At 38.0% G+C, this 18,411-nt stretch overlaps 2 protein-coding genes across 4 annotated transcripts in view; both read right to left on the reverse strand.

Annotated features, from left to right (window-relative positions):
• Positions 1-6,226, reverse strand: part of LOC111868519 (zinc finger and BTB domain-containing protein 24) — a 140,262-nt gene extending 134,036 nt beyond the window's left edge. For 2 of the 3 annotated variants that reach the window (XM_023859217.2, XM_023859215.2), the window contains exon 1: positions 5,862-6,226. In XM_023859217.2, coding sequence (XP_023714985.1) covers positions 5,862-5,999 — 138 coding nt within the window. In that variant the 5' untranslated portion in view covers positions 6,000-6,226. Of the gene's footprint in view, positions 1-5,579; positions 5,793-5,861 lie in introns of those variants that run through there. The other variant, XM_023859220.2, reaches the window with a different exon arrangement.
• Positions 6,227-7,464: 1,238 nt separating this feature from the next.
• LOC111868493 (RNA-binding motif protein, X-linked 2) lies at positions 7,465-18,406 on the reverse strand. Its single transcript, XM_023859178.2, has 5 exons — positions 18,192-18,406; positions 17,951-18,103; positions 14,562-14,691; positions 13,543-13,687; positions 7,465-10,964 (listed from the first exon to the last, which is right to left on the reverse strand). The coding sequence occupies exons 1-5, from the start codon at positions 18,203-18,205 to the stop codon at positions 10,174-10,176; spliced, it is 1,233 nt and encodes a 410-aa protein (XP_023714946.1). The 5' UTR covers positions 18,206-18,406; the 3' UTR covers positions 7,465-10,173.
• Between the last annotated feature and the right edge of the window lie 5 nt (positions 18,407-18,411).

Raw genomic sequence — 18,411 nt, forward strand, 5'->3', positions numbered from 1 at the left:
TATCTCAAAAACACTCTCACATGGCACTATCTAAGTAAGGACACATCAGGTTAAAATCATAATCCATATATCATTATGCTACTGCAATAAACATACACTGTACTATGGTGATAGAACTGGTTCTGGAATTTCAGATCCCAAGATAGTTGAGTATTAGACATATTGTGTAAATGCAGCCATATTACAAGCAGAGATTAATGAAAATGAACTTCAATTTTCTGTCCATTGTGAGCAATAAAAACCATAATATATAAGAATTAAGAAAAAAATAATTATGGCTCTTGTAAATTATATATTATTCTACATTTGAATGTACCTATATACTACTTCATGGCAAAAATGTCTGAGGATGACTGGGTGGAACTGAGCACAAAATGAAATTGTTGTTATAATAGACATACAGTATAAGGAAAGAGTGTGCAAAGGACAGAAAACAAATTTTTGACATGGTATAGGACTATAATAACAATGAGAGAACATAAATTACCAAGAAGAAAGCCAATCAGGAAATGAGGAAGGGAAAGACAAAACCACGAAACAAAAAATTCGTAAAAGAATAAGGACGCTGGAATTGATGAACACTTGTGAAGTAAGAGATTGGGGAATCCTCCAAAATAACACATTTCTGCAGCTGCTTATACATAATGGATCTGCTTCTTACAGTAAGCTGAAGTAGTTTTGGCCAATGCATCAATTCAGAGAATAAAACATTTAATGTTCTTTGGATAGCTATGAGGAGAATCAGGAACACTATTACCTTTCTATGGAATCTCTGAACTCTTCGCTTGCAACCATACTTACTTAACTATCTTAATAAATAATCCTATAAATATATATAAAATTATGACTACCTACAAACGTATCCTTTGGCTGAAGTGGCATTTATCTTGAAATATGGCTGCTAACTTTAATATTTATTTCTCTGTCTACAAATAAATCATTGTATTAAATACTGTCCAATTCATATGATCTTTTCAGGCAATTATATTTGGTTAAAGTGCATAATACAATATAGGTCCCACCAACATACCATATACACAGCAGTTTTCAGTCCCTGTAGCTAGGTTAGTACAGCTTAGAGGGTCCATACTCTAATTTTCACTTGTACTCATTTATTTTTTACTACATATTGCTTTAATGACTTAGTGCCAAAAGATAAAGTATTACTAGAACTGTTGTTAGTTTAGTATGAATATGTGCCAAATGTAGAAACAATCCTGACTGCCTTTAGAGTTTTATTGTGCAAATAAGTGAGAAATAATTTCTCAATACTGAAGTAGCTAAGAGTTAGAAATGTTGTGGTTCAGAATTTTCGTTATATTTGTGTACTGGAAAAAGGCAACATATCTTCAAGCAAAGCACAACATGCACTGTTTTCTTCAAAAACTGAAGCCACTAGATTTCATTTGAAGAAACTATTATTTGTAACGTTTGAATATTCCTTGCTCTTAGCTACAGTACAATGTCCTGTAAATGTTGATAAATGGACTTCACACAAACAAAAATATCTGCAGCTTATTTTTAAAGCATAATATAATTCTTGCATTCCATCCAAAATAAAAGTAATTACTTAAGATTAATGTATTGTATTTCTGTATAAAGAATGTTCAAATAATGTTTGTGACTTGTGGGTATATGTACATGTTATTAATCAATAAAACATTATAAAACATGCAACTTTCTCCGTAATGCTTTAAAATTTGTAATTGTTTAAACAAGCATTCCACTTCTGCTTCCTTGATAACTCAAAATAAACAGTGGCCTTACTCATCATCAGACAATTACATTTTGTTCATAGGGTTCCACAAATTACAGTATGTCCCATGTAAAACGAATTGAAACAAAGCGTAACTATGCACCTCAACTGTAAGATTTAAATATACCAAAAAAAAAAGGAACATTTTCATAAAACGAATAGAACCATTACAATCATATGACTTTTCCCACCAAATGTAACTTAGACTGGAATGGATACAAATCAAAACCTACCATTAGGTATTACTTCCAGTTAACTCTCAAAAGTATTGTTTGGGATGACAGCTAGAGACATGTCAAGTGTCTTATACAAGAATGTGTCTTGTGAATACTTTTCTATTCTGAGACTGCCACTGTGGTCTAGTGATCAGAGTCCCTGACTACAGATCCAGAGGTCCTGCGTTCATTTCCCGGCACTACCAGATTTTCTGAGAAGTAATGGGTCTGGAATGGGGTCCACTCAGCCTTGTGAGGATAATTCAGAAGCTACTTGAATTGAAAAGTCCAGTATAGAAAACCGAAATTAATGGCCGTGGGGATTTGTTGCGCTGATCATGCAACACCCTTTAACCACTAAAGTTGGCACTAACTTTGCCAACATGCAGCGATTGCTTGGTTGGTATAGTTTGCTTGCAGACTAAAGCCATGGAGTTTGTTTTGTTTGTATGAGAAATTTGATATAATGCATCGAGTATAAAGGATGCATTTTCTTCATTCCTACGTTCAAAATGACCATGTTCCAAATTCTTAACCCTTGTTCGTCCTTCCTATTTATCTGATCAAGGAATTCCCTGCTGTTCTTCAATATTTTGGTGATGGTTTGCTACATGTCCAAAATGGTACAATAGGTTCTTTCCTGCTATTTGACATAGCTTATTACCTTACAGTTTTTAAGAATGTAGTACATGCCACTGTGCTCTAAGAACTGTAAAAATATTTCAGCAAGGATTTTGAAGGTTGGGGCTCCCATTGCTAGTTCACCTTGTTTGTAATAATCATTACTGAATTGGAAGTAAATCTGTGCCAGTATTCTATTGGTCACATCCTTTATTTCTTCTGTTATGTTGTGTTGTAGTTTTGGGTTAGCATATTCTGTATCATAGTAGTAACTTAGTTTGCATGTATACACAGTGCTTGAGGTGGAATGAAAATAGAACCGGGATGCCATCCCGCCGCATCCCGCCCCACCTCAAGCCCTGGGTATTGTACATTGCATTTACTGCCAAAGAAGTAACGGGATGCTTTTAAGCCATTTAGAAAAGAACCGGGATGCCATCCCGCCGCATCCCGCCCCACCTCAAGCCCTGTGTATTATACATTACAGATGTCATAGGAACAGACCTTTCTATCCTTTCCTTGGTGTAAATTCTGTAGGTCTGTAATGAGCTGTAATGAATTTCTTACGTTATATTTGTTTAGTATTTAGATATTTTCTTTTAACACTTATGTTATATATGTAGCTAGTTGGTATGCTGGAGAGTTATGCCAATTGATTATATGTCACATGGCTACTGGGGTTTCGGATATTTTGACTGTGACATGTGAGATAGGCGTTTCTGAGTTCATGTTCTAGTATCTTCAGTGTTCCTTTCAGGGGATTGTTTTGCGGTTTTTGCTTTAGTAATGGTTAATTGGGTTATGTGTGTGAATTGGTTAGCCTGTAAGAACTCACTGATAATTTTATTCTGTTCCTGGTGGTGAATTAGAACTACTGTTTTACCTTTGTCTCCTTGTGTTGTTATCAGTTGGTGGTATTATTTTTTGGACTTCAGGGTTTTCCATTCTTGTTTTGCTGTTGTGGTGTTTTGTTATGTTCCTTTAGAGGAAGTGTTTGATTGTTCTGGATACTGTGTGCCTTAAGAGAGTTTTGTTCAATTTCTCTTGCATAGCTTTATGTTTGTTTCGGCTTCCAGTGCTACTGTTTCAATCCAATCTTTTGGTCTATAATGTAAACTGTTTTTAATCCTGTACTTAGCAGTTGCTTTTCATTTACTGTGAACTATATATTTGTAAGATTATGTACTTTTGGATAAAAATGTTTTTATTATCTTGGATCTATTGTTGTGACTGGCTGTTTTGTAATCCCTAAAATTTTTATTTTTGTTGTTCACATTTTTTGGTATGTATTTAGTTTGGACTTAAGGGATGAAGTGACAGGAAGTTGGAGAAAACTGCATAATGAGGAGCTTCATAACTTGTACTCTTCTTCAAGTATAATTAGAATGATCAAGTCAAGGAGGATGAGGTGGACAGGTCATGTAGTACGAATGGGGGAGACGAGGAATGCATATAGGATATTGGTGTGACAGCCGGAAGGAAAGAGACCACAAGAAAGACCAAGGCGTAGGTGGGTGGAGAGAGATAGGATGGGATGGTATGGATTGGATTCATGTATTTTGGTATTATATTTTGAGGTGAGTTTTTTAAAATAAATATGTGCATTAAACAGTAGCAGTTCTCACTTCAAGTTCATTTACTTAAATATGCTCTTTTCACTGTTGTTGTTGTTGTTGTTGTAACTTCTGTATTGGGTTTTCAATTTATTTAATACAATCAACATAACCTTCTGCATAGACACAGTTTACATTCAGTATTAATTACTATATGTTTTGGCCTTTTGACCGTCATGTAATGTACTTACTTACTTACTCATGGAGTTGAGCCCTTCTGGAGGAGCCACCAATTCTGCAGCTACTCAAAAATTTCCCAGCATTTTATGGAGCCCTAAGGTTCATTACCATGTTCACAAGAGCCCTCCACTGGTCCCTATCCTGAGCCAGATCAATCCAATCCATACCAGCCCATCCTATCTCTCTAAGATCCATTCTAATATTGTCCACCCACCTACACCTTTGTCTTCCCGGTGGTCTGTTTCCTTCTGGCTTTCCCACCAATATCCTATATGCATTCGTCTCCCCCATTCGTGCTACATTCCTTGCCCACTTCATCCTCCTTGACTTGATCACTCTAATTATACTTGGAGAAGAGTACAAGTTATGAAGCTCCTCATTATGCAGTTTTCTCCAACCTTCTGTCATTTCATCTCTCTTCAGTCCAAATATTCTCCTCAACACCCTGTTCTCAAACACCCTCAGTCTATGTTCCTCCATTAATGTCAGAGACCAAGTCTCACACCCATACAGAACCACAGGCAAAATTATAGTTTTGTATATTCTAATTTCTGTTTTTGGACAGCAGACGAGAAGACAAAAGATTCTGGACTGAATGGTAGCAAGCATGCCCAAGTTCAATCTCCTCTTAATTTCCTCCTGAATGAGGTTTCGATCTGTTATCGTTGTTCCCAAATATCTGAACTGTGCCACATTTTCAAAACATCTGTTACATATCTTTATGTCATGATTTTGCCCTGCATTTTGGTGACGAGACAGTAACACATACTTAGTTTTATCTGTGTTTACTTCTAGCCCAACCTCTTTACTTGAATCAATTAAAGTTTGTGTTTTTCTTTATGGTATCTACATTATCACCCAGTAGATTCACATCATCGGCATAGACCAACAGCTGATGCGTCCCGTTTAATTTCAGTAACTTGGAAAAAAAAAAATCCACCTCACCGGGATTCGATCCCGCGACCTTCCAGCTTGTGGCATAGTTATTGGTCGTAATTACGTTATGAAACGACGAAAACTTGTGGACGCTAGTGTACATGAACCTGACAATTGTCAGAAGTATATATAGCAGTGAAATTTTCTTTTTAATTTTTACAAATGAATGTATTTTATTCCATGTATATTTCATTAGGTCTCTGTTTATTTTGTTTAAATAGCCCATTCGTAAAATGTTAACCATCACTGGATACGCACTCTTCAAACCTGGCTTGCAGATATCCCTCCTCCCACTGATCGTTGAAATCTGCTTCCGAATTGCGACCTTGAAGCCATCGATGGGCCGTGGCCTGGTTGTGTACACTTTCGCTTTCAGCTAACCCCAAAAGGGGGGAGGTGGGGAATCGGAAGCAGGGAGGTCAGGCTGACGTGCTCGCCACGAAAATTTTAATTATTGACACGGCCAGACAAGTGGAACTGTGCATCATCCGTCATAATGATAACATCGTCGAACAAAATTGTGATGAAACGCTCAGGTACCTTGCTATGGTATGCCATGTCACGATCGCCTTGCACCACCTTGCACGGATGGAAATTTAGATCCTTGTGTAAAAATTCTTCTACAGCAACAAAGTGTCTCCTGGTGGAACGCCTAGGACTCCTTACGAATGACTGCATCACAGCCTCAACGTTCTGTGACGATCGCGCTATACGCACAGGGCTTGGTGTATTCTTTTTTTAATGTGGAAGAATTCGTTCTGAAGCTTATTCATAACTGTATGGTATTGCAGCAAGGAACTTTTCCGTGATGATCAATATGTAAATGCTTGTGAAACATTCGCTGCTTTTTAACAACACATGATCCATTCTTCGATAGGTACCACGGCATCTGCCACGCCAGCAGTTAAACTAACAAATGGCATACTTCCCGCCATCACATCGTCAAGGGTTGCCAACACAACGCATTTCCTTTGCCGCGCCCTGTACGATTATACTGATATGGACTGCAAATTAATAAAACTTACTGCCAAGTTCGATCCCAGGTCTGGTCAAGTGGTGGACAAAGTGGCGCTGGGGAAGGTTTTCTCCGATTACTTCGGTTTCCCCTGCCAATCTTCATTCCACCAATTGCTCCACAATCACCCTCACCTATCATCTGGGGCCAATACAATAGGCCAGTTGTTGTTGCAGTATAAGGGACTTAGTCCCACCTAACTCCGAAGGAAAAAGAAACCCCGCGATTTTAGTCCGCAGGCGAACTATACCGACCAAGGGACCGCCGCTTGTCGGCGAAGTTTAGTGCCATTTCACTAGCAATAAAAAATGTTGCAAAGTTTAGGCTGCCAGAAGGCAGAAGGGGCACCATGAGGAGTGACCCAGGCCCCAACAGAAAAAGTTTTCTACAATCCACTAAGGCCCTAACAAGAGATAAACCAAACCCGATGATTGTACAAAAAACTTTAACACGACATATTACCTATAATCATACACTAGCTAGGTTGTAACTTGCTACCTTCCTCCTAGAACATTACACACAGCCCTATGTGCAAGATCCCATACACGTGGCCAAAGATGCCATTTTTGACATTTTACTCCCAAAGATGGCTTCTGTTGTGCTCTGTTTATATGTTGTCTCGTGTTACTTTACATGTCTGAAGACAGGAACTATATATATCAAGCATTCAATGGAGCAGACTTTTTATCTGAAGACTGAGTCCACTCTCAAACAGTTTAATAAAAATTTGGATTAATAATAATGTTCTGAAAATGAATTATTGATACACTATAATACAAAAATTCTAATTCTCCTGTCAACAACTCAAAAATTCTAATCTTCTTGTCAACAGCTTGTAAAGATTATAGTTGTGTATCTTCTACTGCCCAGAAAAAGGAATGGAATATCCAAAACTCTGTAAATATGAGTTTCCTGATCTGTGGACATGCAGTGCATATTTCTGTGTTCCAGGAAATGTTAATGTGACGTACAATGGCTCGGATGCATAGATTTTGAGTCCTACAATACTGTATAATTAATCTTCTATACAGCTAGTGAAATTTCATAATAAAAAATTGTCACACAATTTTGTCATGTACTTTAATAAATACATAGTTGAAACTGCATCATCTTTTGACATCTTCATACTATATTTCAAAATTATTTTTATTTGAAACTTTTACATTTACAGTGAATCGTCATGACATGGCATAACACCTCCTGAACAAAAACCCATTCAATTTTCCACAATATTAAAATTTCCTAAATTTTTTATACAAAATCTGATCATACATAGATTATTATAACTTCTATAATATCGTGTTTTATATATTTCACTTTAAGAAAGGAGATAAACAGAACAATTCTCATGCAGTTGAAGGAAAGGTACATAATCTTAGGACTATATACTGAATGGCACCAGTATTTCCAAACCAACAAGTCTATATGGTTATCCTTTTGGTGCCACTGATAGTAGGGTTAAAAAATACAATTCTGGATAAAAAGAGGAGCTGTAAATGTACATAAGTATGCAGAATGCAGGTGCAGATAATTCTTGAACAATGCCCACATGGAAGACTAGGGAGAAAGGAGACTGTGATGACAGACTAGACTGCTCTGGTTAAGGATCATTTTCAACGCCACTCTGGGTTCTACCACAAAAGTCAGTCAGAAAGTAAGTTTAAAACATAAAATTTTAGGTTTTATATTACAATCCCTGATATTAAAAATTCAGGGTAATTATACTGTCATCCCACTACTTTTCAACATAATCTCTGCAAACCATGGGATGAGTTTTTCTATCTCCTGTTGGTAGAAGTCTGTCCCCTGAATTCAGTCATCACTGTACTGGTGCTTCCATGTCATCAATTTGAAACCTATGACCTCTGAGATGGTCCTTCAGTGCTGGGAAAAGATGGTAATCACTAGGTCCCAAATCAGGGCTATATGTAGAATGCTTGAACATCCACTGAAAATGCTGGAAAAGTTATTGGTTGGCATGTTGAAGTGCAGCTGTGCATTATCAAGCAGAAGCAGAACACCTTTCTGAGGTAATACAGGACACTTAGTGTAATTACCACATGTAAACATATCAGGGTTGTACAAGAGGCTGCCACATCTCTGTGATCCCAAAACAATAAGGCCATCACTTTGCCAGAAGACCTCATAACCTTGATCTTTCTAACTGTGGAAAACGCGGGTGTTTCCATTCCATGCAGGTGAATTTTGTTTTAGAGTATGCTAAAATGTCTCACCTCCTGTGACAATGAACTCACAAAAATCTGATGGAATACTGTTGCAAATATGACAGTGCACAGTGCACTCCTTCTTGCAGTCTTCCACTGGAGCTTGATGCATTCAATGTGCACACACTCGGTTAAAATACCCTACGTCCTGAATGAAGTTGACAAGAATGCCATGCAATACATACACATCATGCTGCAATCCTTCTGTTGCAGACTGTACTTTCGACAGTACACTGCTGCTACATCCCATGCTATTCTGGGTCTGCTGCTTCCTTATAATTCTCTGCAATACCTCTTCTACCTCAAAATTCCACACACCAGTTCCTTACACTCTGCTGATTCATTGCACATTCATTATAAACCTCTGAATTTCTGTCACCAATGCATTTCTTGCATTCAAAGACAGAATTCAGAATGGACTTCATTCCTGGACCACCACTCCAGTCGAGTAGCTATGTTCGTTCAACTGACTACTACACATAAGATGTGGCAAATAGGCAAACTGACATACAGTGTTGTTAACAATGACTAACAAATTCATCCAAACATACCCTCAACAGAGCAGATCCTTTAGTTGTGGGATTATATGCCTTGTAAACTTACTCATTCTCCTCCGTCTTTAATGGAAATTAAAACTGTTCACAATCTCTCAATAAATTAAAATCACACCAATTGCTACATGTTTTGGCCCCACTGGGCAACTGTTCACTTTTTGAAACTGTCGTACTGCACTGGATCGTTAAGTGAATATATTTCCATGCCATTGCATATCGTTGTTCAGACTAAAATATGTTTGAAGAAAGCAGTCTTCTGGGATGCGGCGCCGTGTAGATGTGGTGTTAACAATGCCGTGAAAACCTCAAATCTTACATAAAATATGTTTGTCTGAGAATAAAACTCTCTGCATTCTGCGTTATTTTCCTTATGTGGTGTCCATCTTGTGCCCTCTTATGTACGTCCTCATTAGCTGAGCGTAAGTATATAAGGGAGAACATACATAAGAAAAGGGAACAAATATGGACACCACATAGGGAAAATAAAGCAGAATGCAGAGAGAGAGAGAGTCTCAGACAAACACATTTTACTGTGAACTATATGAAACAGCATGGAAATATACTGACTTAACGATTTGGTGCAGTGCAACAATTTCAAAGAGTGAATGGTTGCCTGAAGATGGCCACACAGGACCAAAACTTGTAACAATTGATGTGATTTCAATGTTATTTTAAATTAAAGAGACTGTGAATAGATTTAAGTTGCATTAAAGATGGAAGTGAGTGAGTGATACAGAAATGCAACAGGATGCTCAAATATAATATTATTGTAAATTTACTTTCTGATTGCCCCTGCCAGTGAACTAATTCACTCAGACAATGAGGCTGGCCCTGTTGCATCTGCAACCAATGATTCAGTCTGCTGATGCTTAGACTGGGTTTCTATCAGATGTAATTCCTGTTCACATATCTGACCTACTTGGCACTCACATTAACAGATGGCACAACCAGGCAAAACGTTTCATTTTCTGCACTTTCTGCTTCTTGTGTGGCTTGGCAGTGAGACTGCATACCTGTAGGACATGAAATGAAAGGTACAAATACTCCAACATAACCTCTCACCTCCTATAACGTTCCTGACCCCTATCCCAATGTTTGTCACGGTCCCTGTCCCTGGTAAATCGTTCTCTGTCACGTGCCCTAAACCTGTTATGATCCCAATCTCTGTCTCTGTCTCGACTTCTCTCTTGTGGTCGGAACCTTTCTCTATCTCTTGAAGTATTTGTACCATTGCTCCTTCTCCACCGCCTGTCGTCACACTCCCCAGCCTCACCAGCTGCCTGCTCCTGCCTCCTGGACACGCTGTCATCCCGATTTGCTTTTCTGTCTGATGTTCCATTCTCATAATAATGATTTTTCTGTTTATCAGCTCGTTCACTGGTAGAACTTTTCTCACTTTTGCGACTATAATATTCATCATGTGCCTTGTCAACTGACTCCTCTGGCCTAGATTTTGATGATGACTCTTCACTGACACCTGGTTTCTTTGCTGCTTTTCTAGTATAATTAAGAACAGCCTCCAGGGTCTTAATTTTCTCAACAAGTTTACGGCGCTTCTCACGAGATTCCCTAATAGTCTCATTTTCTGTTGATGTATCACTGTCACTTGTTGCAACCTTTAACTTTTTCTTACGTTTCTTTCCACCCTTTTTCGTGCTATGCTTCGGTTTTTTGTTGCGTGGGCTTGCAACACTGTCTTCACTGTTCATATCACTTTCAGAACCCGAACGTGAATTGGAATTGTCACTGGAACTCTCTTCACTACTTGAAACCTGCTTCTTCTTCTTATTCTTCTTCCTTTTCTTTTTCTTCTCTTTCTTTGATTTTGTCTTAGATTTATCTTTCTTTTCTGAAAATTAAATCAGATTTCATATAATTAATGATTATGTTGTACAGAAGTTATAGAACGTGTCACTAAAAAGGGCAAATCAACACACCTCCAGTCAGTGTCATTTCACTTCAAGAATTACAATTGTTCCTCTCTTTTGCTCTTCAATATTGGAACTGCAAGATTTGGGAATAAATGGGAAGAGCGATGAACTGCGAAGTTTCTGACACGTTCTACAGCAGTGCCTCCCAAACTGTTGTTCACATACTCGCGGGGGCACAAAACATATTTCAAACATACAATGGGATAGAAATACAGTATGCGCCAAAATATGTAGTACTGAAACTCGCACATCTCGAACGCGCATGTGCGTTTGTCGACGGGGCATAGCTCCAGCCACATGTGTTCCCAGTAGTGAAAAGGAAGTTGTGTTGTGCAGTTGTTGGAAATGGGTCTCTCGACGGAGGAAAAAGTATTCATAGTTGAGTATTATTTCTGCTCATATGGAAGTGGTCATCAGACAACTCACTTCCTTGGTTTTGAGCGGCCAGATTTTATCATAAAGAAACCACTACATAGTACACGTGTGACGATATGGTGTGCCGTCTCAGCACACAGAATATTAGGCCCCTATTTCATTCAGGATGAGGAAGGCAATGCTCTTACCATTACCAAAAGAACGCTACAGGGACATGGTGATCGGGCCATTTCTTCAGGATTTGAGAAGGCTCTGTCGTGCAAGGGGCCTTCACATGAATAGACAGTGGTATCAATAGGACGTCTTTTCATTTCAGTACTGTATGTTTTGGCGCATACTGTATAATCACAGACCATTTGTGTTGCTACTTCATTTTATGCCAAACAAGACTGTAGAAGTATACAGTAAACACCTGCTCAACAAAATTTTTAAATGACAAACTGACATCCATGCACAGGTATTTATTGCAATAAACTAAAATATTTTAAATATTGTCCAAATGAAGATAAATATTACAACATTAATTCAAATAAGCTCAGGAAAGTATGTGACCTTCCATAAAATGATAATATAATTAAATATATATTATATACATACATACCTATGAGGGAGTCAGTAAATAGGTCACAAATGGATATAAAACATATGATATTCGAACCTAGGAAAAGATATTTATTTCTCGACATATCCTCAACCAACACTGCTACACTTGTCCCATCGCTTTAGCAGTGCATCGAAACCTGCAGCATATAAGTTCTTTCACTGTTGTCTCAGCCACTTCCACACCTCCATTTCAACCCCTTCATCACCACCGAATGTGTGTAATATGTCTTATTTTGTATGTTGTTGCAATTGTATTGTTATGTTTCTTGTTTCTGTGGATATATGGCGATAGTTTGTGATACTGACCATTAGCGGGGGGTGGGACAGGTTAGGGAAAGACTGGCAGTGAGCAAACAAACAACACACAGAATTCATATGGAAAGAATTCAATCTCAAGATTAAATGAGGTAGAGGGTAAAGAGCAGTGTCGTGTTGAAATCTCAAATAGGTTTGCGGCTTTGGAAAACTTGGACACTGAGGTGGATGTTAATAAATCTTGGGAAACTATTAGAGAAAATATCGAATTTCCACCAAGGAAAGTTTAGGTTATTATGAACTGAGGAAGCATACGCCATGGTTTGATGAAGGATGCTCAAAATTATTAGACCAAAGAAAACAAGCCAAACTGCAATGGTTACAGGATCCAAGCGAGTTAAATGGGGATAATCTGAACAATATAAGACATGAAAGCAGCAGGCATTTCAGGAATAAAAAGAGGGAATCTCTGAAAGACAAAATTGATGAGCTTGCAATGAACTGTAAGAACAAGAACATTAGAGACCTGTATAGAGGAATAAATAACTTTAAGAGGGGTTACCAACCTAGCAGTAACTTAGTGAAGGATGAGAATGGTGATCTGCTTGCAGATTCCCACAACAGTGGGAATTCACAGTATTATATGCCATCAACAGAACCCTTTACAATAATCATAATATTGGGTTGGCTCACTGTGCATACTAGTTGAATGACCATTGAATTTTTCAAATATTACAGCCATTACAACCCCCTGCCCCTCGCCAAGTTAAAATGCGGAGATTCAAAACCCCTTTCCCAAACAATAAGGTTAAGAAAAGAAGATTCCAATCAGAAGTCCCATATATTTTATCTGATTACTTCACGTTGCAGCACAATACTTGGTCAAGAAAGTCCCTACTTCAGAATCTGAAGATTCATCATAAACTTCACACCAGTTCTGTCACTGTGTCCTAACCTGAGACAACTAAATCCTGTCTCCACCCTTTATGCTCCATTTCTATTAGATCCATCTTAATATTATCCTAAGACTTACTTCATGGTATCACAAGTAATTCCATCCCTCAAGATTTTCCCACCAAAATTTTTAATTTATCACTTACACTCTTGTGTGCTTCATGTCTCAGTCATCTCTTCACTCTAATATTATAAGAACAGTACAAATTATGAAGCTTCTCATTACTTAATATTCTCCAAAACCCCTGGTACTTCCCTCAAATCTTTTCTTCAGTCTTTTGTTTGTCATGACTGGCCCTAATGACTCACCTTCTTCATGTTTCATGGGTAGAGTGCCATGTGATGGTGCACATCCCTCAGCGTGGAGTTTCCGTGTGTCTTCATCCAGTTTATCAGAATCTTTTGGTGGCTTGTAGTCAGCCACATGATCGACACGTATCGTGCGGCCAAGCAGCTGAACAAGACAGGGTCTTTAGCAATTACACATGAAACACTGATGCTGAGACTACAAAGTAACAGCAAAAGATATGAATAAAAGTATGAATTAAGCCACAGTACACAAAGCCTCAAAATGTTCTGTTTGCATTTCTGTACACTGCATTAGTCTACACGTCCCCATACTGAAAGTGCAAATCTGTTGATGATAGTAACAGTAGTTACATATACAGCTTACAAATAATTTTTGTCTTCCATTAAATATATTAATAAAACAAATGCTCCAAATAAATCACTCAGCACTCTTAGTATATGTCCCTAATGCTAAATTTAATTGAAAACTACACAATAAAATATGCAGACAGACATTGCCTCCCCAATGTATGGTCATTTCATGCCCACTGTACTGTGTAGGAAGACAATAGTGGAGCTGTAATTTACTGAACTTTGGCCTTGTCTGCATCTTATGTAGTAAAACTCAGCCCAAGCAAACGAATGTATCACTGATGTCAAATCTTCACTTCAGCTGCAAATGCTGAAGAATGTAGTTCCAAGCTTCCAGCATTCACAGTACATACTATTACATTTAGCAGAACAATGAGTGCAAATAAAACAAACAGCTGCCAATGGGCCTAGCCAACATACAGATGCCAGTCAATGCTGTTTCAAGGCTGCCATAACTGACATCACTGTCAGTAAAAGATGTATGGAGGCAGACAGCAACAAGAACTGAAATGACGTATCATTAAATCATGGCCGGTCTGTAGTTACAACAGCCTTCATAACCTTTTAATCAATACAGCCACATACTCGTATGTCTTGCATGTGAAACTACAGCCATTCCTCTTACTTTCTGCAGCTAATGTGTAGATACAAAGTTATGTTATGCATACTTTTATGCCATTCAGGTTATCAACTGCCAACGCAGTGCTTCGCTGATCTTCATAACAGAGGAAACAAAACCCCTTGGATTTGCCAGTTGCTTTGTCACGAACCAAATTCAAGTTAACCACCTCACCATACCTGGGCACAAGCATAAAATGATCATTACAAGAAATGCATATAATATACATTCAACAATGCTTAAAAATCAATTTAAAAAATGTGCCAGAAAAATAAAAAACTGACACACCTCAATATGCAATAGGAGTTTGGTGACCTAATCAACAATTTTGCACAGCATCCCCTTATAAGAAGTAACTTCTTATGAGTAACAGCTGATTGTTGATTCTGTCAACTAACTCCGGTGATGTGACTCCTCCTTGAGAAGTTGACAGTTGCTCAACTACTCAAAAAAGCTTTTATGGAAACCAAAGGTTAATTACCAAGTTAAAAGGGCCCACTACTGCACATCATCTTGGGCTGGATGAACCCAGTCCACAATCCCTCACCCTGTTTCTCCGAGATCCAATTTAATATATTATACATCTTCCTAGTGATCTCTTTCTTTCAGCTTTCATGCGCTACATTCCCAGCTCACTTCATCCTCCTTGATTTGATCATTCTAATAATATTAGCTGAAGAGTAAAAAATATGAAAATCCTCACCATGCAATTTTCACCAGGTAACTATTATTGCATACCTCTTAGGTCTAAATATTCTCTTCAGCACCCTGTTAGCAAATGCCCTCAGTCCAAGTTATTCCCTTAATGTCAGAGACCAAGTTTCACAACAACATATAACTACAGCCAAAATTATAGTTTTGTATATTTTAAACCTTACACTTTTAGATCGCAGACAAAAAGAAAAAGAGTTCTGAACTGAATGGTGATAAGCATCACCAAATTTAATTTGTTCTTAATTTCCTCATGAACCAAATTTTGATTTGTTACTGTAAACCCAAATATTTTAACTGTCACATTTTCAAGGGATCTATTAGTTACCTTTATCTCATGACTTTGCCCTGAATACCAGTGACAAAACAGCAACATATCCTTAGTTTTCTCTACATTAACTTCTAGGCCAACCTCCTTACTAGTGTCAATTAGGTTTCTGTGTTTTTCTTTATGGTATGTATGTTATCATTCTGTACTTTCACGTCATCAGCATAGACCAGCAGCTGATGTGTCCCATTTAATTTCAGTCTCACCTGGTTTTTCTGGCCTCTCCTAATGGCATATTAAGAATCAAAATTGAAAAGCAGTGGTGATAAAGCATCTCCTTGTTTCAGACCATTACAGACAGGAACATTACACAAATGTTTACCTACACAGACTTTAGTACAAGCTTCATTAAAATATATTATAATTAGCCAAATTAGTTTCTGGGATATAACAAATTTAATGAGACTGCTGTACCATACTTCCCCCCTAGTGAACCATGGGCTTTCTTGAGTTCTAAAATAGCTCGAATACTGTCCCACTGTATTCCTATTTATCTTCCAGTATCTGATGCATAACTGATACACTTACTCACTCAAGGAGCTCAGCCCTTCTGGAGGAGCCGCCAATTCTGCAGCTATTCAAGAATTTCCCAGCATCTTATGAAACCCGAAGGTTCATTATTGTGTTCACAAAAGCCCTCCACTGGTCCATATCCAGGGCCAGATCAATCCCATCCTATCTCCCTAAGATCCATTTTAATATTGTCCACCCACATATGCCTTGGTCTTCACAGTGGTCTCTTTCCTTCTGGCTTTCCCACTTGTCTCCCCCATTTGTGCTACATGCCCTGCCCACCTCATCCTCCATGACTTGATCATTCTAATTATACTTGGAGAAGAGTACAAGTTATGAAGCTCCTCATTATGCAGTTTTCTCCAACCTCCTGTCACTTCATCTCTCTTCAGTCCAAATATTCTCCTCAACACCCTGTTCTCAAATGCCCTCAGTCTATGTTCCTCCCTTCATGTAAGAGACCAAGTTTTACACCTAGTTTTATATATTCTAATTTTTATGTTTTTGGACAGCAGATGAGAAGACAAAAGGTTCCGGACTCAATGGTAGCAAGCATTAGCTGAGTTCAATCACCTCTTAATTTCCTCCTGAACCAGGTTCTGATCTGTTACTGTTTTTCCTAAATATCTGAACTGTGCCACATTTTCAAATCATCTGTTTCCTATTCTTACGTCATGTTTCGCGATGCATTTTACTGATGAGACAACAATATATACTTAGTTTTCTCAGTGTTTACTTCTAGACCAACCTCCTTATTTGCGCCATTTAAAGTCTGTGTGATTTTCTTTATGGTATCTACATTATCACCCAGCAGATTCACATCATCGGCATAGGCCAACACTTGATGTCTCCTGTTTAATTTAAGTCCCACCTGGTTTTCCTGGGCCTTCCTAATGGCATATTCTAAAGCAAAGTTGAAAAGGAGTGGCAATAAACCATCTCCTTGTTTTAGACCATTCTGGATAGGAAATTTTTCAGACAAATGTTTACCTATACTGACTTTTTTATCACCCTTCTTGTAAATAGGCACAATGTCTTCTCATACTGCTGAAGCAAGTCTTCCTTTTCCAATATAATTAATGAGTATATGAACCTCAGAATGTCATGTTTCACTCTCTGTTTGAATTGATTCTGCCAACATCAGATCAACACCTGGTAACTTATACCTTTTGAAATTTTCAGTAGCAATCTCAGGCTCAATTATTAATGGCTCAGTTGTAATTCCAGTTGTAACGCCTAACACCATTAACCCCATACACAATGAACAGTTGAGAGAAGCAGTTCTCCCATCTCTTCAAGATGATGTAGGAATCTACAAGCAGATCACCCTTTTTATCCTTTACCAAGTTAATTCTAAATCAACAATCCTCCTTAAAGTCATTTGTGCCTCTGCATATGTCTCCTATGTTCTTGTTCTTATTGTTTGAAGCTTGTTAACTTTGATTTTAACACATTTACATTTTTTTTTCCTGAATGTCTTCTAGCTTCATATCTTATCTCCTTTATTTGATTTAGATCCTGTAACCACTGCAGCCTAGCTTATTTCCATTGATCCAAAAGTTCTGAACATCCTTCATCAAACCACAGCTTATGTTGCTTCAATTCATAATAATCTAGCTTCTCTTTGACTACAGCATAACAGAAGGGTGATACTAGAGAGACATAAGTGGATGGAGGAGGAGCTGCAGACACTCTTCAATTATTCCACAAAGTCGATTCACATACCACAAGCCACAACTTGCAGCAACCACAGACCAAACAGCAGCCTCAATAATGAGCTACTATTTTTGCGTTGCCATATGGAAATTGCCATATGGAAACGCTTATATTCAAAGTCCACTGGGGCACCAGTTCATAGCGAATACTCTTTTTAAAATTGTACTTACTGTGAGAAGACGCAAATAACGTCGCCTTCTGTTAAATTATATGGTAAACCTCCGATGAAAATCCAGGCGCTATCTTTATACTGGTCATGCCATGATGTCTTCAGACTCCGTTTCAATTCAAGTTCACTTAACTTCTTAATATTCTTCACATTGCTGGGAATAAAGTGGAAGTGATATCAGTATAAACCCCCACCCTGAACCAACTATGCAACTATGTCACGTTTTTACCAACCATACTTACGTCATGGGATTCATGTTGTTTCATTTATATCTATACTCTCTCCAATTTCTTTGCTAAGTTTGGTAAATTCCACATATGTCACTACAAACATTCCTGCAAGTATTCATCACCCACAAGGCACCAAAATAACAATTTTGCCTATAAATATGTGGTCAAACAAGTCCATCTTCAACCATACCAAAAGACCAAACCGTAACATTTCAGAAATTTATATTTTCAG

The sequence above is a fragment of the Cryptotermes secundus genome, unplaced genomic scaffold (genome assembly GCF_002891405.2).
Source record: "Cryptotermes secundus unplaced genomic scaffold, Csec_1.0 scaffold206, whole genome shotgun sequence".
NCBI classification, from domain to species: domain Eukaryota; kingdom Metazoa; phylum Arthropoda; class Insecta; order Blattodea; family Kalotermitidae; genus Cryptotermes; species Cryptotermes secundus.

What these genes read in the sequence shown, in the direction of transcription:
- LOC111868493 (XM_023859178.2), bottom strand. An exon ending in GTTATTTGCGTCTTCTCACA is followed by an intron (nt 14,692 to 17,950) that starts GTAAGTACAATT and finishes GCTTGTGCCCAG; the next exon opens with GTATGGTGAGGTGGTTAACT. An exon ending in ATAACCTGAATGGCATAAAA is followed by an intron (nt 13,688 to 14,561) that starts GTATGCATAACA and finishes TGTCTTGTTCAG; the next exon opens with CTGCTTGGCCGCACGATACG.